The following is a 23,234-nucleotide window of genomic DNA, read 5'->3' on the forward strand; positions in this document are numbered from 1 at the left end:
TACCTATCGACGTGCGTACTGTACAGCTTCGCCTCGAGACCCCAGTTTGGGTGCCCATTTCATTAGACGGAATGGAAGAAAAAAAAAGAATAACAGACCGACTTGCAGAAATGGCTCGATATTCCAGCGATGCTCCTTGTTACCAAATGTGGCCCAATTTGCGGATGAGAGACCCCGGGCTTCAACCCAGATGCGCATGTGCTTCTCTGCTTCAGTGATTGGGACACCATGGATTGGGGTTCGTTCGTCAAGAGAATGCTTAGAGACCGCGTCGATGCCAGAGCTTTGGGGCCATACAGTATGTATGCTGTGCAGATAAGCTAAGTAGAGACACTCCTGGCTCCCAACGGTATGCATTACAAACGTTTTGATACATGATTCACTCCCACTGCAGACCAGCACGACCAACTTGACCAAAGAACGAACGGGCTTTGCTGTCTTGTTTGGGCGCCTTTGGGCTTAGGAAGCTTAGGAAGATGAGGAAGTGGCTCGAGTGGGGATCGAGAGCCAGCCGACAAGGATCATGGGGTTTCAATTGACGAATCAAAGCAAGGACTGTATGCTTCCTTGGAAGCTCTCAAGGGTCCAGCATAGTCCCCGGCTCTTGTTCTATTTGTAAAGAAGAGCTGGTTTCAAGCTTCTTACACAAGATCATGGGTCCTTCCATGTCGAACAAAAGCGACTGGTCGGGCTTTCGCGGAAAATTGTGGGTTACAGCTCAATGATACAAGCCAGTAAATCTGAGCTGCGTGTGAAGTCTTGTATGTAAGTAATGTGCGTAGGTATGGCGGACAATCGTGGCGGCGCCTCCCTCTCTGGGCGAGGTCTCCCTATGCACCGGATCACGAGCTAAGATCGCGTTCCTATATGCCATTGGCCGTCGTCCTAGTGTGGAGAGCGGCCTACCTCGAACCCCGCCCGAGTTGACCATAGGATGCCCACGGGGAGTGCCTCAAATTTCCTCGAGTGCCATTTGGTGATCGACGGCTCTGTCTCTGATGTTTGGCTTTCAACGGCTGGTAGTATGATAATTCTGTCTCCGATTGGATGATAGAGAAGTTTATAAGGGTATGCAGAACTGACCGTTCGGAGGCCACAGAGAGAAACTGCATTAGTCTCCATGGGAATAGTCAGAGACGGAGGTGGTCAGCCGACGGACCGCTTCCGTAGCTGCGCGACCCGCCCGTTACGCCTCCGCCCGCACTTTATAGCTAATGGTGCAAGATCTCTCGGGCAAATCTTGACTGTCACTTAGAAGGTGCTGTGTAACGCAGTGCTTAAGGTAGAGGCACAGAAAATAAGCTTGGTTGCAACCCCTGGCGACAACCCAGGCCTACCACACTATCGGGTCCTCCATGACATTGTGATCCGACGCTCTGGGTCGGCCTGAGCCTAGAGCAGGTCACGGGAGTGCATTGTCGATGAGACTAGTGACAGAAGGCTGAGAGTGTTGAGCAGTAGGTCTCTCCCTCCCTTAGAGAGGGGTCGGGCTCGCACCTTTGAGCTCGGCCGAGATGCCACAGTATTTTCCTGGGAGCCTGCCTTCCTTTGGCCTTGCGTTTCGTATTACGGTAGCCAAGCTTCTAACCTAGATCGTGGTCCCGAGGAACTGGGACGACAAACGTCCATTGAGTCACGTCACCCAAGATGGGCTTGTGCCTAGGTGATACGACCTCAGTAGATGCCGTATCAATTGATCCAGGACCAGTTCGTGGTGCCTACCTAAAGTACCCATGACGCTGGTTCCCATGCAAGCCACAGTCGAAGTAATGTTACAGACCCAGTTTGTCGGTCACTCTGTCTGCCACTACGGGAAGACCGCCCTTGTTTCCAGGGTGTGCCCCGAGGCTTTGGGTCTGCTCTCTCGACATCATTGCTAATCTAGTTGCCATCCGCACCCGCCATGATTTCGATTCTCACATGAGCGATTTCCGACGAACTAGGAATTGCGTGCTTAATGCTAACCCTAGGGCAGCAACCTTTCTGCAATGCGCATGTAACATACCCATCGCGGTCTGAACGCACCAGATCAAGGTCTCTGTCCTCAAGTACACAGGGTATTCTCAGTTGAGTTAGCGCATCTTTGATAGAGGAGTCCGAGGTGCAGACGAGGAAATGATGGTGTGTATGACTGATCATATTCCACAAGAACAGCCACACACCTTTGCCAAGTAGTCCTCAGCCTGCGTGGCGCGCTCCAGCAAAAATAGGGCACCGGTCCTCTATTATTGACAAAGGTGGACGTAATGGATAAGATCGCATCTTATTGACAATCCTCCAGCTGCAGGCATCCTTGACGGGCCAGGGGCCCCTAGTCATGGTTCCAGCAGACTGGATACGCGACGGGCGGTTCCATAGCCTGATTATTGATTGGGTGCTTCCCCGGCACATGAAATGGGGACTCTCGCACGGGTGGTAGCCAAGGGGAAGACCGGCATTTGGTGCCCTTGCAAACAGAAAACGCGCACTTCAATCAGTCTCGCTTATCTTTTCCACCACTGGATTTCCAGTTTCCCGGGTCCCAGGGGCATGGTAAATGACGCTCGACAGATGCCGAGAGCTGAAGGGTTGACCGAATTCCCGGGAACCAGTCAGCCTGTCAACGTTGCTGACGTACACAGCATCTCCCCGAGCGACCAGTCTCCAACTCATAAGCCTGGTGAACGTGGAAGATAAGTTGTCATGGTACAACAGAATAAAACTGGCCGCAAGAAGAGCAGGCTTCTGATACCACCACAGAAAAGCCTCCCACATAATATGACGAGTCGGTCTTGGTGTGCTGCAGGGGAAGAGGCTCATGGCCGTCACAGTCCTGTAGGCCTTGGGTCACGAGATGCTCAATCTGGTCGAGCTGATGCTAGACGAACTCGACGAAGAGTATAGACACGGTGATATCCGGAATTGACTAACGGCGTGGGGGACGACAGCACATAGCCAATCACCAGTTAAGATGCTTCCCCACACAGTCTTGTCTGACGACCTTGACAAGCTGCCGCACTCGGAGTTGCTTTTTCCATTCCCAAGCGGAGATTTTTCTCTCACGATCGCCGCGCTACCCAGATCTCCAGACTCGATCGACCCAAAAGGTGCATCCATTGCATCACGGTCGCCAGGGACTTGAGGGGATGCCCATCCTTCGCAGCCTTGAAACACCACACAATGGAAGATGAATGCTGTCGGGGGAAGCCTCACTATCGCATGCCCCTGGCAGCCTGAAATTAAAACCTCGAAATGACATGCACCCCTAAGGGAGGAGAGGGAAGTACCGTGGCGGAGGTTGCCCATGAAACAAGATCATGGACAGGCAGGATTTCAGCTTGCCAGCTGGTCATGTTACATCGCAAATCTATGGGCAGCTAATTATGGCATGTTGGCGCAGAACGTGCCAGGGTCACAATTGATCTAGCCTCACTCCAGGCACGCCAGGCACGGTCAGTGACAGATAGTACAGTAGGGTCCCTTTGTCAACTGTCGCTACAACAGTGGACCGAGTAGCTCCCTTGGTCAGCTGTAGCTGCGAGACATAGACGCCATAACTATGCTATTAGAGTTTTCATGGACCGTGTTTCTCCTGCCGGGGGCGCCGGTCGTCCGGCACGCTGCCGCGCCCTCGCGCCAGTGCAAATCGCAGCAACGGTCAAAACCTTCCTGCGTGGAGACAGCTCTACAGCAGACGGGGTGACGGCGGAGAGAAAGTCGTTCATGAGAGACCACGGTAAACAGTTCCGCGATAGTTCAGATCCAACGGTCCGCTAGCACTTCAGTGGATCGTGAGGCTAGAGTGCCGGTTTTCCGTGGAAGAGGCGTTATAGTTCCCTCGCCATGTCTACACCGTTAAGCAAAGCTTGGTAGCATAATTCTTCACAGTTATGATTTACGTTGATCTCCCTCCCACGTGGGTCCAGGGCGGCTCCAGGGTGTGAGCATCATTGGAAGGTAATAGTCCGTAATGCAGACAGTCCATTAAGACGAGGCGAAAAGGGATTGGTGACTCCTGGGGTTTGGCCTATTCAGTGCTGCCTCGAACAGGGACCTGGCGCAAGAAATCGACTGATCATGTCCATGAGAACGCTACCAGGTATATGGTATCCATCTATGATTACTCGACAAAATAATCCACACTGCGATATGGGTTCAGCTGATGTCTGCCACTGCACAGTCTCCATCGCTAGGGTTAGTTAGTCGCGGTCTAGAGCTACAAGCTTGATCCCAGATGTGATCGCAGCTTCGACCTGTCAGCCCTACCCTTAGGCGTGCCATTGGCTTTCCCCTAAATCCTTGATGCCTACCAAGACGTGGACCAGCACCCGACGCGGCTGACAGGTCATAAATTCCCACCCCACGATGCTTCTCGGGGAATGGCAGCCGGGCATACACACCGCACATCTCTCAGCATCGGCTTCAGTCTCCCTTGGTCTGACTTTGTTAGTCTCCGACTTCACGCGGCACTGGGCAGCTGGGCATCTCCGATCATCATCGTCGCACCCAGATGTGTGGGCCGCCCGCGCTGTCACCCAGGATCTGGGTACCAAAGGCCGCGAGCGGGAGCTAAAGCCGGGGTCCACCGGTGGCCTGGATGAGAACGGATGATCCGCTTGCTATCCTCGATGTGGACAGAGCAGTCGAATTGTGGCCAGATGCTTGCATCCAGTGCACCCATCCTGCTGCGGCGTGGGCCTCTTTCTTCGAGCTGCTCATTTCGACAAAATTAAGGCGAGACAGAAGAGAATACGAGTTGAAGTATCGTGACCCGGTATCCTGGTGCGGAAGGGTTTTGCAGATCTGCCTGCATCGCGCTTCTCGTCTGCAAGATGCTCCAATGACAGGGTCGTTGCGTGAGATTGATGGTAACAGGGCTCGCAATCTGACCCTGAATAGGTCAACGACTTGGTATCACATGTCGCATTGGGGTCCTCTGGCTTCGGTAACCCGAAAGTGAAGTGTCATTTCGCTGGATTCTGCCCCGTTTCTGGATGACGACGCCGAACACCTGGATTCTTTAGCAGGGGTGAGAGCCACGGCCAGCGTCCGTGAGCACCCGGGGCCTCCCCGAAACAAACCGTCAGGGTATCTATGGCAGGATGGGCAGTGCAATACCCCATAGTCCATGACCAGGCTCCATTCCAGCCTCGAAGCACCCAGGTTACGTGTCCATGACTTTCAATTTTCGGTCCCGAGCGTGCGGCTCAAAATTTGATGGCTGACGGCAAGGGACTGACACCTAAGTGCTTACTGTTACGGCGAGGGCGAACATGTGGGGGAAAATCGCACCCTGTTTTCGATAGTCGATGGCACACTTCTGGAAGTCTCCATTATCGTCCATCGGTAATTTGCGAATCCTCTGGGGCCCAACCTTTGCTGCCGATCGAGGACAGGGCCTGGAAGTTTTGCAAGACATGAGCTGCAACTTCGAGTTCGTGTCGGTAGAATGACCCCACCTGACACTGCATACTGCGACTTTGAAGACGCGAACTAGGAACGCGGCCGGGCTCCCGGCATGCGCCAGGGAGGGGGTGGGTGAACAGACAATGGCCCACGCCAAAGTCTATCTCATCGATCCGGGACGTTGGGGGATGAGAACTGGTCCGGGGAGCCAGCGAATGGCGGAGCTAGGACCGAACCACTGGATCGCATACATACACAAGCGCAACGCACATACACATAACTTTACACACGCACACACTAGCTAGCTAACTTAGTGGACGGATGCAAGGAACAGACGAACCAGCCACCTGTAAGAAGGGCATGGCACCGTCTGACGTCTCCCTACATACAGCCCGAGATGGTGAGCGGATCTATTCGCCAGCCACGGGGCTGGCTCCGTCCAGGGTTGCATAGTCGCTAGGTATAGGGAGCTCGGTACTTCGATCGCCCAATTGACAGCTCCTCCTCTTCCTTTGACACATGGTCTAGCCAGATGCGCGAGGGTGCGTATGTCTCAGTGCGGTTGAGTTCAAGCTTAGCTCTTGATGCACTTACCCAATGACAGCGGCACAACCCTCTGCTCGGCGGGCAATATCCAGGAGCGGGCTGGGTCTCTACTGATTACTTTTCTTCCCGTACTCGTCATTTCATACGCAGGTCAGAGAAAGAGTATGTCTCAGGTTTTTTCTCCCCTCCAGCCACGCATCTGCCACCCCTGATCCCTCTCTCTTGTGGCGGCTGCGAGGCATATGTCGAAGCACAGACATGCTGTCCCCCTGCGGGTCTGCATCGCATCCCACGATGAGTTGATCTCTGGAACCAGATGGCCGGTGTAACAACCTTAATTGAAGGCCCGGGGGCCTTCGCATACGATCGACAAATCCAGTAATCTGGATGCAAGTTGGAGCTGGGTTCTTGCGAAAGCATGCATCATTCGTGGATGGTCGCGTATCCTCTGCATCAGACGTTTTGACGTCGCCAGCCAAGCCAGACATAGTATCTCCCCACAGTCAATAATGCCCATGATATGCCGTCGGCCTTCTTTTCTCCTACAGGTGGGACGAGCTTTCCCCTTGGATTTTGGACTTATGTCTGTATCTGTGTATATGCACGGGATCATACATATGCTGTAGGACGTGTGAGATTTCCCAGATGAGGGGGACAAACGACCCAGATCTTGCACTGCCGGATCTGAACGTAGCCCACCAAAAGTGACATGTCATGTTTCTCAGTGATAACCCCCCGTTAACCCCCAAGGAATTGTCAGGTTTCGCAAACCTTGCTCGATGGCACCGCGGAAATCCAAGGAAAACAGCAAATATGATATATGATGGAGCATGATTAGTGAACACAAGGAAAAATAAGGGACGATTACATGGGGTAAAGATGCTCAGGTAGTATTGTGAGATTTGACAGCGTCTCGAACTATTCACGAAATAGTATTCGGCATACGCATAGCCGCCACCGTACTACGGTAGGCGACGCGTTAAAGTTTGGATGGGTGGTACTCCAAGTTGCGTTTTGCAAAGCGCCTCCGGTAGATAGCATTGAACGCATTAATGGGTCGCACAAGATGCGGACAATCAGAGGTATCCTAAACTGCGACTGGCCGCCTCTACCCAATACTCCGAGACGGTGGCAGGAGGCTGTGGGAGGTGCGCTCTCGGCCCGCGCGTGTGTTCGCCCTCGCTCATGATCGAGTCCACACTTCTATATGCATGCTTTGGAATCCAAGACTATCAGAGAAAGTCCTAGCCGGCCTAAACACGGTGCCACCAAGGGAGATGTCGCGCATGGATGGCAGTGGCGGCTGTGCCGGATGGGCCTCCGCGGGTGGCAGATGTGGGTTTGTTTTTCGAACAAGTCTCATCCGTACAACTACCCCAGTTGCTCCCTCTCATCTTGTGCTGCATGCGGATGGGGTACCCAGCAGCAGCGTACAGCCAAACCCTTGTCCCATGGCCTTCTCGACATCTTCGTCTCTACACCGTACCATCCCGTTCAAGGTTATTTTGACGTGTAATACGACGTTATACTTGATCTGTCCTACCTAGCGAGTTCTGGCATGAGGTTTCGTTGAACACTGACAAGCATGTGCACCGGGTATCTGCAGAACCGATTAGATTGCAACATCTTCAGTATAGGAAGGCCCTCTAATTCCTTGACACTAGACTCGTCATTTTGACAAAACCCCATTCTTGGGTTGACCCGTACTCGCATCTTAGCCGTAGCCACGCCTGCACAATACAAGTCTAAACAGGAACAGACATGCAAACGAGACCTTCACCAGGCCCACGCCCGCCGTGGCATGAGCTAGATAGTGGGTATGCCACTCAGGGTCCTCTTCGCCATGCGTTTGAAGTACTCGTACATGGCCTCGACGTGCCGATACTTGCCACCATACGCGTATTAGCCCATGAGTATCGTCACCGCCGCTGCTGTCAGGGGTGATCATGCCAAAACTGCAGGACATAGCTCTGGCGCAAGCTATTCAGATGGCCACCGCCAACATCATGTACCCTTGGCTACTTTGCATATAGTGGCGCTTTGTGCGTGGATAGAGGAATCAAGGCAAGGCAATTCGTTGCGAAGCTACCGCTTAGTACTTTGCCAGGTACTGATAGCGGCGCTTGCCTGAGGCTTGACGAGGCAGGAGACAACTTATCAGAGCCTTCGATAGAAAGATATTGAATTCTTTGTACATAGCTCTAGAATGCGGAGGAATGCGGGCCAGGAGGGCAGGATCGACAGCCTTGCCTACCACAAGGCATGATTCCCTTGCGATCAACTTCGCCTCAACATCGTTCCTTCCATGTGTTTAGAGTAGATGAGGAAATGATCCAGACTACATCACGGAAGCGCTCCACCAAGGATCATCGGCGGGTCGATCTGATCTTGCAGCAAAATCTCTGTGTGACTGCCAAGTCGATGCCTCTTAGATTGCCGGTTCGCCATTGCGAACGATTTCAGGGGACAACATTTGGAATCGATTTGAAGGCATCTAGTTGCCGGGCTTCCGGGGTCAAAGCGTTATATTCAGTTCCCCTGAAATCTCGCAAAGGACGTACGGATAAGTCATGCTCTGCGTAACCAGAACCGTCGGCCAGAATATAGATGTGGGTTCCGGCAGTGTCACTTGCAGATATGATCATGTCGTGGAACAAGTACCCGCGAGACGGGGGGTGTGAGAGTGATAAGCTGAAGCATGGCGCGACCGCGAACGCAGAACCACGAGCAGTGTGTGGTTGCGAAGATGGTTGCTTTTCTCAACGCGTGCAAGAACTCCGCCGCTGATTGCTTGCCGGGACTGTGAAACAGAAACACGAAACAGGCATACTCGCTGTAAGTGGAGATGATATGCCAAGCGACGAAATACCACTAGAGACTCGATAGCTGACCTACATGTCTTCTTGCTAGGAATAATCATGAAGGAGGTGCAGGTTGCAGCTGATGGCGAAGAGATTGGACTCACTGATTTGCTCAAGACAGTAAATGGTTCCTGAAATCAATGCAGGAACAAAAGCGCAGCTTCACCTGCAAGGCCCAATAGTTTCCATCATTTCACTTTTGAGATTTCAAATAGCTGTATTGGTATTAGCCAGTGAAGCCGTCATTCAATTATGTGGTGGCAAACTATCCCCTTGCGTGGATGTCTGGAGCCCTTGCCCCCAGTCCCGCGATGAACGCACCTCACCAACCTCCTTCGTGGACATCGCGAAGCCCAAGGGTCTCGTGTCCGCTCACTATTGACGCCCAACCGCTCTTTCAATGTTTCATGAACCTGCCACCGTTATTACCGACCGACATCCGTTGCGATCCTGGAGGCAGCCTAGCTCGGTATGTCCGAGCCCCCACTTTTGAATCCTTCATTCAGCCGTGCCTCATTTGGGCACAAGTGCACACAAGGCTGTCGCAACAGCAGCTCAACAGGGCCTTAACATGAAAGGGGATGTTGCGAGGCTGAGTTGGCGATCTCATTGTGTTGTTTCGACGGGCTCCCAGTTCTTGTGTGCTATGGTCTACGTAGCAACCAGTGCAAAACTGGGGGGCGTATTGAGTGTTCAGAGTGTACATACCGACCCCGCCTGGTTTTCATGCGATGCGTGCTATGATAAAACCAGAAACTGAAGGTCATGTGTTGATATTCACTCTTGGCAATTACTGCCATGGCGGTCGACCAAATCCGGGAGGTGGCATCGGCCCAGGGGGTATCTGGCCGGGAGGCATCTGACCCGGAGGCAGCTGACCGGGAGGGATAGGGCCACGGAAGCCGCCAGGGTGAAAGTCGGCAGGGCTGCCAGATCCGCCATGCGCAGGCGGTGGCCGAGCTGGTAGACCAGACGGAGGGGGTGGTAGGTTGTTTGCGCGTAAACCCATGGGCGGAGGAGGGACACCGTTGGCACCAAATGCTGGTGGTGGTGGAGGGCCGCCGTTGGCACCAAATGCTGCTGGCGGAGGTCGATGACCATGAGGGGGTGCGAAAGCAGGCTGGCGAGGAGGGATCCCTGCGCCCATAGACGAGTCGAAGCCTCCTGTTGCCATGACGGGGGGAGCAACGGGAGCTGCCGGCGCAGCCTGGCCGGGCTGCTGGTGATAGGCAGGCGGCATCGGTTGGGTTTCGATGGTGACATTGTGCTTCTTGGCCTCGGCGGCCAACATGCGTTCTGCCTCGTCTCCGTGTCTCTCGCCCTTGCCGTCCTTCTTGTAAGCATACTGCACGCTGATGTCCTTGTTCATGAGGAACTGGCCGTTCATGTTGTTGATAGCATCGTCACTTGCGTCGAAGCTGCTGTAGCTGACGAAACCGTAACCTTTACTGAGGCCGTTGTCGTCGCGGGCGACCTTGGGCGGCACGGTGAGGGTGCCAAAGCGACTGAAGGTGTCGTAGAGGATCTTCTCGTCCACCATGGGGTCCAGGTTGCCAATGAAGAGCTCTGCGCCTATCTCGAGGGGCTTCTGCTTGTCTGCCGAGGCCTTGTTGACGCGAAGGGGCTTGCCGTAGAGCCGGACGCCATTCATGATCTTGGCTGCGTAGTCGGCGTCGACCTCGCCGTTGAACTCGACGAAGCCAAAGCCTTGGTGCGACTGGGTCACGCGGTCCTTGGGCAGGTGGACGTTCACCACGGGCCCGGCCTGGACCATGAGCTCCCAGATGAGGGCATCGGTCGCGCGCTCGTCGATGTTGCCGACATAGACGGTGGCCTCCTTGTCTTGCTCCCTGGAAGATGCAGAGTCAGCGAGCCGTTCTGTGAGACTCAGTAGGAGCGTGACTTACCAGTGTTTCTGGCCCGACATCTTGAGTCCGTGTCCCGAAGTCTCGAGGCTGCAATGAAGACACGATGTAGCGCGTCGCAACCGTCTTTTTTTCCTTCCTCTTTGCGACGGACGGCGAGCTTGAGCTTCGGAGCCTGCGCCTGGATCTCCCCGGGGAAAAGTGGTCCGTGCGGCTTCCCGATGACGCGGGAGCCTTTCCGCGGATACTGATTTTTTTGGGAGCTGCGACCTGCACCTCACCATCGGCAACGACGACAACGAACGACGAGAGACGACGACGACATCAGCCCGACCGGAGCTCACCACGCCATCCGTGAGTCGACGTATTCTATCCAGTGATTCTCGTCTCAAAATACTGATTAAGCCCTCCCTTGCAGCACAGAAAACCACCCCGGACATCAATTCGCCAGAGCTACCGGCAAGATGTTCGCCCTGTCCGAAGAATCCAAGGTTGGCCCGCCCGAAACAAGCACTTGTCATCGCCGATTCTGACCTGTCCATTAGGAGCGCATCGGAAAGATCATTGATATGGGAAGAGTTGCCATGCACTAGTATGTTGCGATGCGGCCTCGTGTTCACATGGCGCCAGGAAGCTGACCAGACCCAGTGGCTACCTCCCCCTGATCCTTTACCTCGGTATGCAACATACAATCATATCCCGCGCTTTCTCTCGTCGAACCAGTATCTAATTGATCTTGCAGGCTACACTCGCAGCGACCCGCGACCCTCCGTCATCCGGTAATACCTCTCGTCGTTGCGCGTTACGAAGGAACCCCAACCACTGACCATCTGACAGTCTCTTGTCGCCTCTGTCCTAGGCGGCCCTTAAATTGCGCATGCGATGCGCTGTACAGTATTCGATGAGATTTTCGGGACGAACACAGGCTGAATCGTGTCAGTTCGGCCGTGTTCATGTTATAGATAAGGCATTTGGGGGTCGGAAAGCCTCGCATCACTCTTCACTGGCAGCATAGGGACCATAGGATTGTACAATACTACATAATGAAATCTATGATACCACTCTTGAATACGCCGCTCTCCGTGCCGTTGTTCGTGAGCTTGAGAGCAAGCCATGTGTGGATCATGACCGAGTGATTGACTGACTTCTTCGGCCAACCCTACCAACATCAGGCACTCACTATAGTCACTTGCCACTGCAGGAAACCTCAAACGTTCCCTTCGACAACGGAATCCCCAGAAACAGACGTGCAACGTCTTCCGATGATACATGAGTAGATATTGATGGAGTGACGAGATTATTCACTTATCGGCGATAAGGCCTTTAGCGTACAGTACATGGCCAAATTTCAACGTCAGAATCCACCTCGGAAGCCATAACGGGTTGATACTCAAGCATCTCTTCTCACCTCGGAGTCCAATCCTCAAAGTTCTGCCATGTGACAATATACCTTAAAGTCATCGTAAATGACACAAAACCATGCGGGCCTTTCCCCCGCCCTCGTCGAGACCCTCTCCGGGCTGACCGCCGGCTCCGTGGCCACCCTGGTTGTTCACCCGCTCGACATTGTCAAGACACGGATGCAGCTCCATCGCAGCAGCGCGCCCACGTCTGCAAGCCTCACGACCTTCTCGCTTTTTCGCGGCCTGACTCAGACGCCGCAGCCTGTGCGCGCGCTGTACCGCGGCCTGACGCCGAACCTGCTAGGCAACGCGTCGAGCTGGGCGTCCTTCTTCTTCTTCAAGGCCCGCGCCGAGCGCGCCATCCTCGGCCTGAAGCACGCCCCGGATGCCGTGCTCACGTCTACGGACTACTTTGCCGCCTCGGCCCTGGCCGGCGTCGGCGTCCAGATCCTGACCAACCCCATCTGGGTGCTGAAGGTGCGCATGCTCTCCTCTGACCGCGGGGCCGTGGGCGCGTACCCGAGCATGTGGGCTGGTGCGGTGCAGCTCTTCCGCACCGAGGGCTGGCGGGGCTTCTACCGCGGCCTGGGGATCAGTCTCTTCGGCGTCAGTCACGGCGCGGTGCAGTTCGCTGTGTACGAGCCTGCCAAGCGGGTTTATTTCACGAGGCGGCACCGTCAGCTAGAAAAGGGGGGCCAGGTGGTGGATTCGCCACTCAAGGTGACGAACGAAGCGACGTTGCTGCTCTCAAGTGCGTCAAAACTGGTCGCTGGGGCTGTTACGTATCCGTACCAAGTTATTCGGAGCCGGCTGCAAAATTTCAATGCCGATGAGCACTACGGACGTGGGATTCAAGGGGTTGTGAGGCGGACTTGGGCGATTGAGGGCATCAGGGGGTTCTATCGGGGTATCGTGCCGGGTGTCATAAGAGTGATGCCCGCGACTTGGGTGACATTTCTCGTGTATGAGAACATGAAGTTCTACCTACCCCAATGGACCAGCTGAATGTAGCATGTATCATGAAGGCCCCAACTCAATAAATTTCCACAAAAGGACAATTCTCTACTAGCACCCAAAGTTTGCATCAGAATATATGTGCTTCCAAGCAAAGGATTGAATATAAGTATACATGATCTCAACAACGAATGTGTTGCCAGGAAGTCGGTCCTTGTGCAACCAACGTGACATGAATGAATGGAATGCAGAATGAGGAGCCAACGTCCCAAGACTGCTGTTTTTCTGGTTCTCTTCCGCCAACGTACTCATTCAAACCTTTTGACCTAGTCCGGATATGGTTACGTATCATAAAATGGAGCCCTTCCGATCAATCCGTCTCTTCTCTGGTGTCTTAAACCTGCGGCGGAGTGGGCTTGGGGTCCTTTGGCGGCTGAGGAGCTGGAGCCGGAGACTTGGGGGCTGCCATACAACTTAGCATCGGTTGAGGTGCTTGAAGACTTTGGCTACTTACGCTCGCCTCCGGGAGCGGGTGCCTTTGGTGGTTGGGGAGCCGGAGCAGGTGACTTGGGGGCTGGAATAGTATTTAGTATCTCTGGGCTGTCTGGACATCGCTTCACTTACGCTCGCCTCCAGGGGCAGGACCTTTAGGGGCTGATTCAACACTTAGCATACGCACTCATGAGTTCTTGTTCATTTCAGCACTTACGCTCACCGCCAGGTGCAGGGGCCTTTGGAGGTTCTCCCCCTTTGGGTGCTATTACGAGCCTTAGCACTTGCCGGTTGCTTGGAGACTGTGCTCACTTACGCTCACCACCAGGGGCAGCTGGAGGCGCCTTGGGCGGCTCAGGCTTGGCACCTCCCTTCATTTTAGTCAGCAAATGATAGCTAGGAGGTTTTTGAATTTACTTACCGCGCCCTTTCCAGGGGGAGAGGGCTCCTCACGTCGCTCAGGCCCAGATGGAGGAGGTGGCGGCGGAGCGGCGCCCTGCCGGGCTTCGGTCAGTAATTTTTTCCTACAACCCCCCAGCTGGTAGCCTTGTGTTGCCATACCTTGCCCTTTCCTTTGCCCTTGCCCTCGCCCTGAGAAGCAACATTAGCATTGCGGAAGGATCAGGGAATCTTACGCCGCACTAACCTTTCCCTTGCCCTTGCCCTTGCCCTTGCCCCCAGGGACCTTTGGGCCATCGTCGCCGTCGCCTCGGCGTTCAGGACCCTTTACAAAGTGATAATTAGTATATATTCACAAGAGATTGGTTGACGGGTTGTATAGCTCGTGAAAGGTAGCTTTTGGGCGTCGGACATGGCCCTCGGGGTGAAGATATGTCTCCCGAATGTACTTACCTTCGGAGGAGCAGGCGGTGCAGATCCTGGCTTGTCGCCTTTGCCTTTGCCCTTTCCCTTACCCTTGCCTCCTTTTCCTTTTCCCTAGCTGATGTTAACTACAAATGCCGCCGAGCGAAGGCGGCGTCGAGATTTTCGTACCTTGCCCTCAGGGGGGGCGGGCTTCTTGTCGTCACCATCTCCGTGATCACGGCGGTAGGTATCAGCGAAATCAGATGCCTAGAATATGTTTAGCATGTCTCTATGATCGTGACTGAAAACACCAGCAGGAACTCACGTATTCCGCGGCGCGTTCATCAAGGGGTGCAAGGTGGGTGCCAGCCTCAGTCCGAAGAACCAAGCCCAGTGCATGGGGAGTTAGCAACAAAGCTGCCAAAAATGCCTTGGACACCATTTTAGCGGTTGTTGAGGTAGTGGCCTGAGAGGAAGAAGATATCAAGAGTGATTGTTCGACAGAGTCACCAGGGTCGATGTCTTGTAAGTGTCAGAAAGTGGGGAGCACAACATCACTCTTATAGTTCTTTTTCGTTGCACTCAATCAGGGATATCATGAATACTCATTTGATCAAGCCGAAGAGGCCTATCGCAACATTTGCAGACCTCATTACGGCATGAAGAACACCATCCCCTGTTCGAAGCCACGATGTCGCGGCATCCTTGCAATTACGTATGCCCATCCAGAGAATTCGATAGCATCGGACATAGAGCACCGCAAGAATCGGTGCGGAATATAGTGGCGTGATACTCCTCTCGATCGTCATGGAGCGTCGGAGAGGCCCTTGGCTACACACGTTGATAGGTGAACTCATATGCCGGTATTGCATGTCCGGGATGTGGATCGGAGGCCCCTTTCCTTCCGAACTATAGGCGGAGTGAACCATGCTCTTGGCAGCCCAGTCTCAGGGATCCAATAGGTAAAGTCCTTACTTGAAAGGCGGCCGTTTTGAAGTAACAGTCCAACAGATCAGCTGACGAAGCCCCGGTTTCGCCTCGGTGAGGCAAAAGGCATTTTACCAAGCGACGCAAGATTTAAATTGTTCATATTGACTGTTCATGCAACGGCAGTGAGTGAAGTTGGCCAAGGGAATCATAACAACAGCTGATCGATGACCGCGAACCATCCGAGTGATGTGGTAGTGCAGCGCCCGACCCTAGAACCTGGCCCTACGGGCGGTTGCAAGGTAAAGGGACGTTTCTGGGGAAGACGGCTTCAGCGCTGATTGGTTGGAACATCTGGCGGCTCAAATGGATATAGTAGCTGTTTTACGTTAGCTGTCGATCTATTCTTCCATGCAGATCGCGGAACACAGATCAGGGCTTAGATGCAAGGAACATCAAATAAATTATAAAATCAAGGAATGTTTCCAACACTATTTGTTAATATCAGGCGGTCCTAGTTGGTGAATTGATGCAGCTTCTCCCGGAATACGGCAACAGCTTGCTGTCCGAAGTCAGCCTTAATGACGACACTTTGTGTTATTCGAGATTGATCAGCGCAATGTCCCAAATCTCGACTGAGGTGAATAAGGTAGAATTTTGCATTCCGCAACACCTGGCAAATCAGGGTTTCAATAAGGTATGTGGGGCTGCAACGGTCAGTATGTAGACGTGGCTCATATGGGTAATGTCTTGGCGGATATATTATAGCTGTTATACTATGATACGCCATTGCGGGGTGTAGTATACGAATATAATGCCACGGCGCCTGGACTGCATGACAAAGTGGCCTCGTCATTCTTTTGTTTACCTTCTAAATAGGAGTCATTTTGCGACAGCTTGGACACCGCAAAGCCTTTCTCCGCCAAGAACGGCGACCCGTCTACCCAGCGGGAATCGAAGTTATTAGAGCTTAAGGCAGAACCTGTACTAGGATACGATCATCAGTCAAGTTACATCTTGGGCAAGTAGACCGACTGTGGTAACATTTGTGTGCAGCTGTCCCTGGAGTGGCTAGGAAACATTCAGGACAGTGAGCTCAATCCGTGAAGGGACACATTAGATGATCTTGCACCTTACATCCTGGTAAAAGCATGAGTCTTCATTAAGCCTCGATGTCGTGACCTGCTTTTGTAACGTGCTGGTCTTGGCATGAACGTACCAAGCCAACGTTACTACGACAAGGTATCAACGACAAGTATGGCATCCCTCCGTCCTCAGAGAAATTGAAGAATTACCCTCATTGTCAATTTTCGCTGGTTTGAGGACTCCTGGGGCATCTGTAGAGGACCGAAAGCTTTGGGTAAGGTAATAAAATGAGACCATGCCCTTGTTCGTCTGAGATACATGCCTGTCTTAGCTGGTGATGGGATTCTGAGATGTGCTATCGCAATCTTTGAAGCTTGCCCTGTCTTTAGATATCGTGATCTCGACACCCACCGCCAGTGGATGTTCCCACACGCGACATGATCAGGCCGGCCCCTGGCGACGATCGAACTCGGGATTCCCGATGACATATTCTCCTTCAGCGCTTCATGCAGATCATATCACTTGTTAGCAGTACATCAATGCTACGTTAACGAGCAGTAGTCGTTGGCTGCAGCCCACATCAGTATACTTAATGCACTTGCCTTCTCGTATTTAGCTGCTCATCTTAGGGGCAGCTTGGTGAATAGCCGGGCTCAATTACTACTGTTGATCAGGTACTAGAGACACGTCGCTCTCCTTGAGAGCCACGCGTACGGAGATATCAAACCTGGGAGAGCCGTGAATATCCAATCAGGTCATTTCAACTTCTCTAGCACTGTTGTTCATATCTGGAATAGTACGCGCAACATGAGATTGTTGGCGCCTGTTTTGGCAAGCTCAGGGGCGGTAAGTGAGTACCGATATCCTTGAAGCTTCCACCATAAGACCTTGCGTGGTCAAGGGAGAAAATTCTGTTCCGTTACGATATCAGAAAAGGAAGCGCATATCGAATGTCCAAGTGAAAGAATAAAAAACAATGAAAAACCTGCGCGCCGAAGCTAGACCTGAGGTTGCGAAGCGTGTCACCGTGCAGGATCGCGTGACAAAGGGTGACGAGGATTGAAGGCAGAAAGCATCAATGACGGGACTGTCTCAAATGCGAGTACCAGCAATGCGATGATGAAACGCATGAGAGATCAATGAAAGAGGTCTCATAATGACAGACAAGGCGAGTAAATTCTAACCATCCCACGAAATCACTAGGTTGCTTGCCTCCGGGCAGTGGCCTAGTTGGTCAGCTGCATGCTGTCGAGTGCGTTGGCCAGGCAAAAAGCTACGAGCGAGTAGCTGTAATTTACGCTGCGGGTTGTGAGTTCGATCCCCAAGGGCAGGAGAATAATAACAGTCCTCATAATCCTGTGTTGGGTGTATCATGACATTTGGGACCGTTAAGGGCCGGTATCCCAGGTGGGCCATCAACGTTGTAAGTTTTTTTTGTACCTTCCATGATCATTTTATTGATCCCCTGTCATATGTCACGATACTGGATGGGCTTGTTTGCCTTGAACGAAACAGAACTTTTGCCATTTTGAGTTTCTCACCCGCCCGCTCGTCTGAACCCAAGCTTTCCCAGATTTTACTCCGATGGATACCGTTCATACAATGCTGGCCTCAAATGACAACCCCACTCCCCTAAGTCTGTCTAGAAAATCGTCTCCCAATATCGCGGGCGTGAGACAGCCTGCTCTCAGGCCCCCCTCAAACTCCCGTTTGTACAACAGGCTCGCGGCACCTTGCGCAAGCAACGCCCCAGTAAGATGATATGTATCACCCTTGTAGGAAAGCCTAGCGAACCCGTTCTTCCCCTGACCTTCAGGCTGTTGCGTATCCGCGAGAGCTACAGCCTCCAGCTCAACATCTTGCAGTTTTGTCTTCTCAGTATCCGGACCATCGCCCTGAGCGGGCAGGAAGCGCCTGACTAGGGGCAGAGTTGGTTTGAACGAAAGGGCTACGCCGAGGAGGAACCCAGAGAGGATCTTGGCAACGCCTCCAAGCGTCGACCCTACGCTTTCGTACTCCGTGTACTTGAAGTTGGGTCCATACTCGCCACCCAGCAGTCCCCAAGTCCTGTGGACTATGGCCCGATCCTGCGCCAAGCCAAAGCAACTATTCGCAAGCAGCCCGAGGTGCGGCACGTGGCGGACGCCAAAGATGTTGGTCGGAACCGTGGCCGTCACTCCCTTCAGGGGGGAGAGAGACCAGGGCCCACGTGCATCTTCCTGGGTCTTCGGGTCCACAGTCGACTTGCTCATGATAGATTCAACAGTACCACCACTGGGGCTCATGGTGATCTTCTTGACGGAAAGGACCGCCTCACTTGTATCCGACGATGTTGCCTTCTTCAGTTCCCGGGCAGCCGCCCAGGCGAGCAGGTCATGGGGAGCACTGAAGGCGCCGCAGGCATGTATTAGCTACTCGGAATATTAGCTTGTGCGTACAAGTTCGGCACCGCTGCTTAGAGGCTTACAGCAACATTATTAGCCTTCGCCTTTTCGTGGTAGTCCTCGATCCAGCTGTACAGTTCGGCTATGTTACCAGTGCTTTAAGACATGTCGAATTAGTTGTGGCCAGCGGAAGGATAGTCAGAACGAGCAGAGGCATGCCTTACACGTCCAAGTAATCAGTCCCGTTCTCTACGCAGGCTCGCACGACATGTCTTCCCACGCTGAAGTACAAAACCACGCTCAAGCAGACCTTGGCCTTTCGAACCACGGCATCGAGCTGGTCCTGGTCTTCCACCGATACAACCTCAATCGCTACGGGAACAGTGTAAGTGATGGCATGCGGGAAGCGAATTGGAGCAGTATCAGACAATAAGCTCACCAGGTTGGATCTTGTCAGGGCCCAGCTTCTTCAACCTCGACGCCAAAGCGTCCAGCTTAGTCCTCGACCTCCCGGCAATAGCCCATCGGAGGCTCGTCGGCAGATGCTCGACGATGTGCTCCGCTGTCAAGAGGCCGGTGTAGCCCGTAGCCCCCAGGAGCACGACATCATAGTCACGGTCCTGCTTCTTAGGCGCCATTATTAATTCCTGCCCTCTCTGCTCGCTATGAAGAGTGTGTACGCCACTGAACACCCTATGCAGACTGGTGGTCCGATCATGGGATTCCATTTATAATCAGAGGTCGCCGGGCTCCGTCGGACCAATAGAAACCCGGGCTGCTTCGTATGTATCCGGCTACCTTGACGAACAATTGGGAAAGTCTCCGAAATGGTGCTCAGAACGCCGCAGTATTGCAAGTTACATCCGCCGCCCCTGGATAATAAGTACATTACTTTGACAGCTGTAGTGGATGTCGCTCGTCGGTAGGCCTTGGCAGGCACCAAGACCAGAGAACGTGCAGGTTGCCTGAAACATGGCCTATCAGATGCAAAGTCCGCACAAATCGTAACATTATGTCGCATTGCTTCCTTGCAAGGTGCTGATTGGCTCGGGTTCATCAAATTTTATACACAGTTGAGGCTACTCGTTATATACAGTAACCTAATAGATTACACAGGCGCGCGTGTTGCGTTAGATGCCTCGGCATCATCATTAGTAAATGACCGCGCCGCAAAACAGCCACCAACCCCTATTGCCAGTCCGAGAACTCAATTGCTACCCCAAGCCCTCTAGATGCCATCCGATCTAATATACATTTCGCGCCACACCCCTCCACGAGCATGCGAGTCGCTGCTGCTGCGGTGGAGAAGGTTCGAGTGGAACATATGCATCAAGAATGCTGGTAGAGTGGAAAAATCTATCGTCATGAGTGATTCTGATGCTGTCCTCACATTTTTCGCCGGTGAAGAGAAGCCATGGAGGCTTAATAAAACAGAAGAGGAGAAGTTGCGCAAGTGCCGACGATTTGCCAATCGGCGCAGGTCGAACGGTCTGGATCGTTATCCTCGATGGAGTCTGGAGGTCTGATTCCGATTAGGATCACGGCCGCCAGACCTGGCTAGTCTCGGAGTGCTTAGAAGGGGATGTTGGGCGAGGCGGCAGGGCCGAGAGCCTCCTGCTGCTCTTGCAGCTCCTCACCACCGGCCTCAATCGTGATGCCCAATCCCACCTTGGCTTGTTGCTGCGAGGGAGTTAGTGAACGGTAGTTTCTGTGCTTTCAGTTGGGAGAACCTACAGTAGCGTGGTCGACATCGCAACCAAAAGACATGGTGACAGGAGGAGCAACACGCTTCTCAAGCAGGCAGCTCAATTTGCCCTTGGAGTCGACCTGAGCGCGGAAAGTGGACATGCGGAAATCGTACTTGGCACCAACAGTTGTGATACCCTCCTTCTGGAGACCGCCGCCCATCAAGCCACCCGGACCAGGGACAAGCTGCAGAGTCAGGTCAACACCAGCCTGGACCTTGTCTGAAAGCCTTCGCCAGTAGGTAGCGTTCAGGGCACCCTGAGCGTGCAGCTGCGCGGTAGCGACCCAGTCTTCCGACTTGTATCTACCGGCGAACGACATGGCGGCATCCGGGGGCTGGTTGAGCGCACCACGCTGCCAGACGGTCTCCAGTCCCAGTGCAAGCTTCTTGGTGATGGACTGCAGGTGGCTGCCAATGAAGATACCAGTCAGGCCACCCTCGAGGTAGGACGGGTTGAGCATCTTCAAGCTGGAGGTGAAGTCGGCGCCTGTGTATTCGTGCTCGATCTGCGCCATATCCTGAGCGCCAACCTGGAACTGACACTTGGAGACGAGAGCGGGCGACCAGCGGTAGTTGAATCTCGTCGAGAGCATGCCATCGCTATCCATGCTTCCTTGTAAGAAGACCTGCGGGGGGTGGGCACGCGGGTCAGCTCATGTGCTTCCTGGTCATCTAGGGAGGTTACGTAGGCACTGCTTACATTGTTGGTACCGTACAGAGCAGCAAAGGCATAGGGCTGCAGGCGCTCGCCCATGGCAAACTGATGGGAGACCTGGAACAGCGGCGATATGCTGAAGGCTTTCGTGAGGTCGGCCCTCAGACCAGTGTGCATGTAGTTGGTCAGGAAGACCTCACGGGTGACCTCCCTCGAGACATTGTCGACGGTGCCGGGGTTGGTCAGGCCGAGCTTGGCGCGGCGGTCGGAGAAGGACTGGTAGACATCTGAGAGCGACCGCGCGATGGGGTTCTGGTAGAGGGCGCCGAACATGGAGGACGACGTTGATGACAGCTCAGACGCCATGATGCGAGCGGTTGGTGACGGCGAGCCGTTCGGATGGACAGGACGGGTCTCGAGGGGAGAAGGGCGGCAGTGCGACAAGGCGTCGGGTGTGCTGATGGATGGCAGGAGGGATGGAAGCGCTGGGAGGCCCGCTGGTGAGTGACACGGGTCAAGGTCGGGCGGTTGTCCACTTGTCGCGATGGATGGGGAGTCGTCGGCCTAAGAATTTTTGAGAGCTTCCGAGCTTCGTCACGATTCTGATGAAATCAAAATTTCTTGGGCAAGGATCTGAGTGGGCACCGTGCCCGTGCCCGGAAAAGAGGACCGCCTGGCTGTCCTGTCCTCAGCCAGCCAACCAGCCAGCCAGCCAGCCAGACAGGGGGGCAGGCTGCCAGGCCAGCTAAGAAAAAGGCACTATGGTACAGGGAGCCCACCACCAGTCTGGCAGCAGGTGGTCTCCAAAGCCTTCCAAGGTTCCTCTCGGCGCGCAACACGCACGCTAAAGAAATAACACCCGTTTATTGGCTAGCCCCTCAAGGACGCCCGTCAGCATCTCCAGTCGGCTGGCAAGCTGCAGCCCAGGTCGCCAGTCTGCAACTTGAAGATCATGGGCAAATAGGGTCCTCATAGTATACAATACTGATGTTTCCATAATTCGCAGAGGTCGGGCCATATGCAAACCCCATATAGATAGATAGATATATATACTTATAATTGATTAGGCCTTTGGGGTAAAGAATGGGCTCGGCTCTACCATGCCGTCACTCAACCCCTTATCACAGCCAAAGCTACCGTACGGTAAACTGACTAGCTGCTTGCCCACCCCGGCTTCCGGGTTGTTTTCTTACGTGCTTAAGCTAACTAACAACCAGTTAAGCTGCGTACAAAGATACTGGACTGTAGCTGACCCCTCGGCTTCCCGCCGGGGAAGCGCATGCCGTAACGATGTCATAAGAGTATGCACCTCCAGATAACACAGCTCAGGTCGCAGATTCAGTTTGCAAAGGCACAGAACGCATGCCCGCCGCTGACTAACTGCACTCCCATCCTTCTCTCTTCTCTTGTAGTCCACTCCGGAGCACGGCCCGACTCCCTAAAACACACCTGCAGAGTCGCCCTGACAAAGGGCCCACTGCCCAAGCCGGACGTCTTGGCCCCTAAAGCGTGGAAGCACCCATCCTCCCGCGCCCAACTCAGGTGACGATATCCTCATCTGTGACTATACGAGATTCTCCAACGATCGCCTGGTTCCCGGAAGACTTTCAGTCTCATAACTGCCTGTCGCACAGATTGCTCTCAGTGCGCCCCTGGTCGCAAAGCACCAGTTTGGTGGCTGAAACCAACTTGCCTTTTTCAACGCTCGAGCTCGGCCTAGCAGCCCCAGCTTTTCTTCAACGTCGGACGGGATAAGATACATCCCAAGTATTCCTGTTGTCATAGACATCACCTTACTGGTCTTGGTCAAGCTGCACATCTGGAAGACAGCTGCAAAGCGAGGAAAACCCACCATCTTGCCTCATCTGGAAGTCTGACAGCTTCTGGCCATCCCCGGGTCGTGAATTTCTTTCACCTGGCCTGCAGCCGTGGCTTCCACGTTACTCGGACGCTAACATATCGCTATTAACTCTGAATAGCGGCATTGTTTGAAACGGGCCATAAACTCAGAAACCTGAAGTGCCTAGGTAGCTAGGATCCGCGAGTCTGGAGACTGGCCACCGCCGTGACACACAAGCCCTGTTCATATAGGATTTCCTGTTCAGGAAAGCGCTTGGGAATACAT

General features: G+C 53.7%; 5 protein-coding genes across 5 annotated transcripts; 1 reads left to right on the top strand and 4 right to left on the bottom strand.

The window, feature by feature from the left end:
• Nucleotides 1–9,582: 9,582 nt before the first annotated feature.
• Nucleotides 9,583–10,719, bottom strand: JN550_006712 (uncharacterized protein; the record flags this gene model as incomplete). Its single annotated transcript, XM_049318481.1, has 2 exons — nucleotides 9,583–10,642; nucleotides 10,700–10,719. 2 exons carry the CDS (start codon nucleotides 10,717–10,719, stop codon nucleotides 9,583–9,585), a joined length of 1,080 nt encoding a protein of 359 aa, XP_049171281.1.
• A 1,404-nt stretch (nucleotides 10,720–12,123) lies between these two features.
• Nucleotides 12,124–13,065, top strand: JN550_006713 (uncharacterized protein; the record flags this gene model as incomplete). The annotated part of the gene is made up of 1 exon (XM_049318482.1): nucleotides 12,124–13,065. The coding sequence occupies one exon, from the start codon at nucleotides 12,124–12,126 to the stop codon at nucleotides 13,063–13,065; it is 942 nt and encodes a 313-aa protein (XP_049171282.1).
• Nucleotides 13,066–13,408: 343 nt separating this feature from the next.
• JN550_006714 (uncharacterized protein) lies at nucleotides 13,409–14,752 on the bottom strand (the record flags this gene model as incomplete). The annotated part of the gene is made up of 9 exons (XM_049318483.1): nucleotides 13,409–13,476; nucleotides 13,529–13,588; nucleotides 13,639–13,668; nucleotides 13,724–13,771; nucleotides 13,823–13,877; nucleotides 13,928–14,030; nucleotides 14,142–14,230; nucleotides 14,500–14,577; nucleotides 14,636–14,752. The coding sequence occupies 9 exons, from the start codon at nucleotides 14,750–14,752 to the stop codon at nucleotides 13,409–13,411; spliced, it is 648 nt and encodes a 215-aa protein (XP_049171283.1).
• A 3,166-nt stretch (nucleotides 14,753–17,918) lies between these two features.
• Nucleotides 17,919–19,345, bottom strand: JN550_006715 (uncharacterized protein; the record flags this gene model as incomplete). Its single annotated transcript, XM_049318485.1, has 4 exons — nucleotides 17,919–18,734; nucleotides 18,791–18,863; nucleotides 18,932–19,079; nucleotides 19,147–19,345. The coding sequence occupies 4 exons, from the start codon at nucleotides 19,343–19,345 to the stop codon at nucleotides 17,919–17,921; spliced, it is 1,236 nt and encodes a 411-aa protein (XP_049171284.1).
• Nucleotides 19,346–20,279: 934 nt separating this feature from the next.
• Nucleotides 20,280–21,475, bottom strand: JN550_006716 (uncharacterized protein; the record flags this gene model as incomplete). The annotated part of the gene is made up of 3 exons (XM_049318486.1): nucleotides 20,280–20,387; nucleotides 20,442–21,080; nucleotides 21,155–21,475. The coding sequence occupies 3 exons, from the start codon at nucleotides 21,473–21,475 to the stop codon at nucleotides 20,280–20,282; spliced, it is 1,068 nt and encodes a 355-aa protein (XP_049171285.1).
• Nucleotides 21,476–23,234: the final 1,759 nt, after the last annotated feature.

The sequence above is a fragment of the Neoarthrinium moseri genome (genome assembly GCF_022829205.1).
Source record: "Neoarthrinium moseri strain CBS 164.80 chromosome Unknown scaffold24_Wmoseri_CBS_16480, whole genome shotgun sequence".
NCBI classification, from domain to species: domain Eukaryota; kingdom Fungi; phylum Ascomycota; class Sordariomycetes; order Amphisphaeriales; family Apiosporaceae; genus Neoarthrinium; species Neoarthrinium moseri.